The 1,369-nt window shown below is 43.4% G+C and overlaps 1 protein-coding gene across 2 annotated transcripts in view; it reads left to right on the top strand.

Annotated features, from left to right (window-relative positions):
- The window catches only part of LOC103396974 (E3 ubiquitin-protein ligase RNF165-like), a 16,861-nt gene extending 15,979 nt beyond the window's left edge, over positions 1-882 (top strand). For both annotated transcript variants that reach the window (XM_008335223.3, XM_025052901.1), the window contains exon 8: positions 670-882. In XM_008335223.3, coding sequence (XP_008333445.2) covers positions 670-802 — 133 coding nt within the window. In that variant the 3' untranslated portion in view covers positions 803-882. The remainder of the gene's footprint in view (positions 1-669) is intronic.
- The last annotated feature ends 487 nt before the right edge of the window (positions 883-1,369 follow it).

Genomic DNA, 1,369 nt, shown 5'->3' with positions numbered 1-1,369 from the left:
ATAAAACATCTTTATGTAGGCCAGTGTAGTAATTTAACTCTGTTATAATTTAAATTTAAATGTTATATTTAAATAATTTAAATATATTTTATTTTTAATTTTTGCTTTCCATCATCTCTTGCCATTGCCATAGTGATTTGTTGGAATCAAACCTGGTCATTATGCACGACAGACAGGAATCCTATCACTATTTAGTTTGCATATGGAAACATTGTGATTTCACATAAATTAAGAAAATACCATGATGAGGATTATTATATCCTCTGATCCCTAAAAGCCTACTGTCCACAGAATCTATTCCACATCTGGTTTCCAACAATTATCATACGCATTATGTTTTTGTGCAATCCCAGTCCATTTTTCTCGGGTGAATCTCTGCTCCTTTAGATTATTTTCTTCTGTCATTGCTTTAGTTCAATTCACAGATTTTCTAATGGGATTTAAATCTGGGATTTGTAGAAGCTAGTTGGAAACACGTACTGTCAGAGATTTTCTGAAGTAATCCTCAGGCTGCTTTAGTATTGGAAGACAAACCCACAACTAAAGACTATTTTAAAAGTTCCAAAGCACTGAAACCTTTTATTGTTTGCACAAGTTAGCAACTAAACAGACGACGACGCTAACTCCAACTGCAGATGAGAAGTGAGCATTTAATTCCTGACCTTGTCTCCTCTATTTCTGTAGGAGATTACCCTGCATGCACCTGTTCCACCAAGCATGTGTGGACCAATGGTTGGCCACCAGCAGGAAATGCCCCATCTGCAGAGTGGACATTGAGACCCAGTTGACCCCTGACAGTTGATAGCACCTATCGACTCTTGTTAATTCTCCATTGCCTCTCACCTGAGGAGAAGCTCTGCTAAACATCCCCCCACCCTTCCTCTGCATGTTCCACCAAGCATGTGTGGACCAATGGTTGGCCACCAGCAGGAAATGCCCCATCTGCAGAGTGGACATTGAGACCCAGTTGACCCCTGACAGTTGATAGCACCTATCGACTCTTGTTAATTCTCCATTGCCTCTCACCTGAGGAGAAGCTCTGCTAAACATCCCCCCACCCTTCCTCTCCCGCGCTCGCGTGGGGGGGGGGGGGGGGGGGGGGGGGGGGGGGGGTTAAAAAAGCACACTCACCTACAACACAATGGGAACGGGTTGACGAACAGACACGGTAGCTGGATGGAAGGTTGGTTTCAATGGACTGAAGGGCAGCAGCGCACACATGTGGACACATGAGAGAGTGAGTGGGAGTCATCTGGAGTGAGTGAGCAAGCCTAACAGTGCATGCTTTTACAACGAGAAATTAAAAAAGAGAGAGAACACTCTCTACCAACCTACCAACTCAGTGTGGTGTATTAGTGTCATCTCTCCA

Source organism: Cynoglossus semilaevis, chromosome W, assembly GCF_000523025.1.
Source record: "Cynoglossus semilaevis isolate Cse_v1.0 chromosome W, Cse_v1.0, whole genome shotgun sequence".
NCBI lineage: Eukaryota > Metazoa > Chordata > Actinopteri > Pleuronectiformes > Cynoglossidae > Cynoglossus > Cynoglossus semilaevis.
This window is presented reverse-complemented; position numbering and strand designations above follow the sequence as displayed.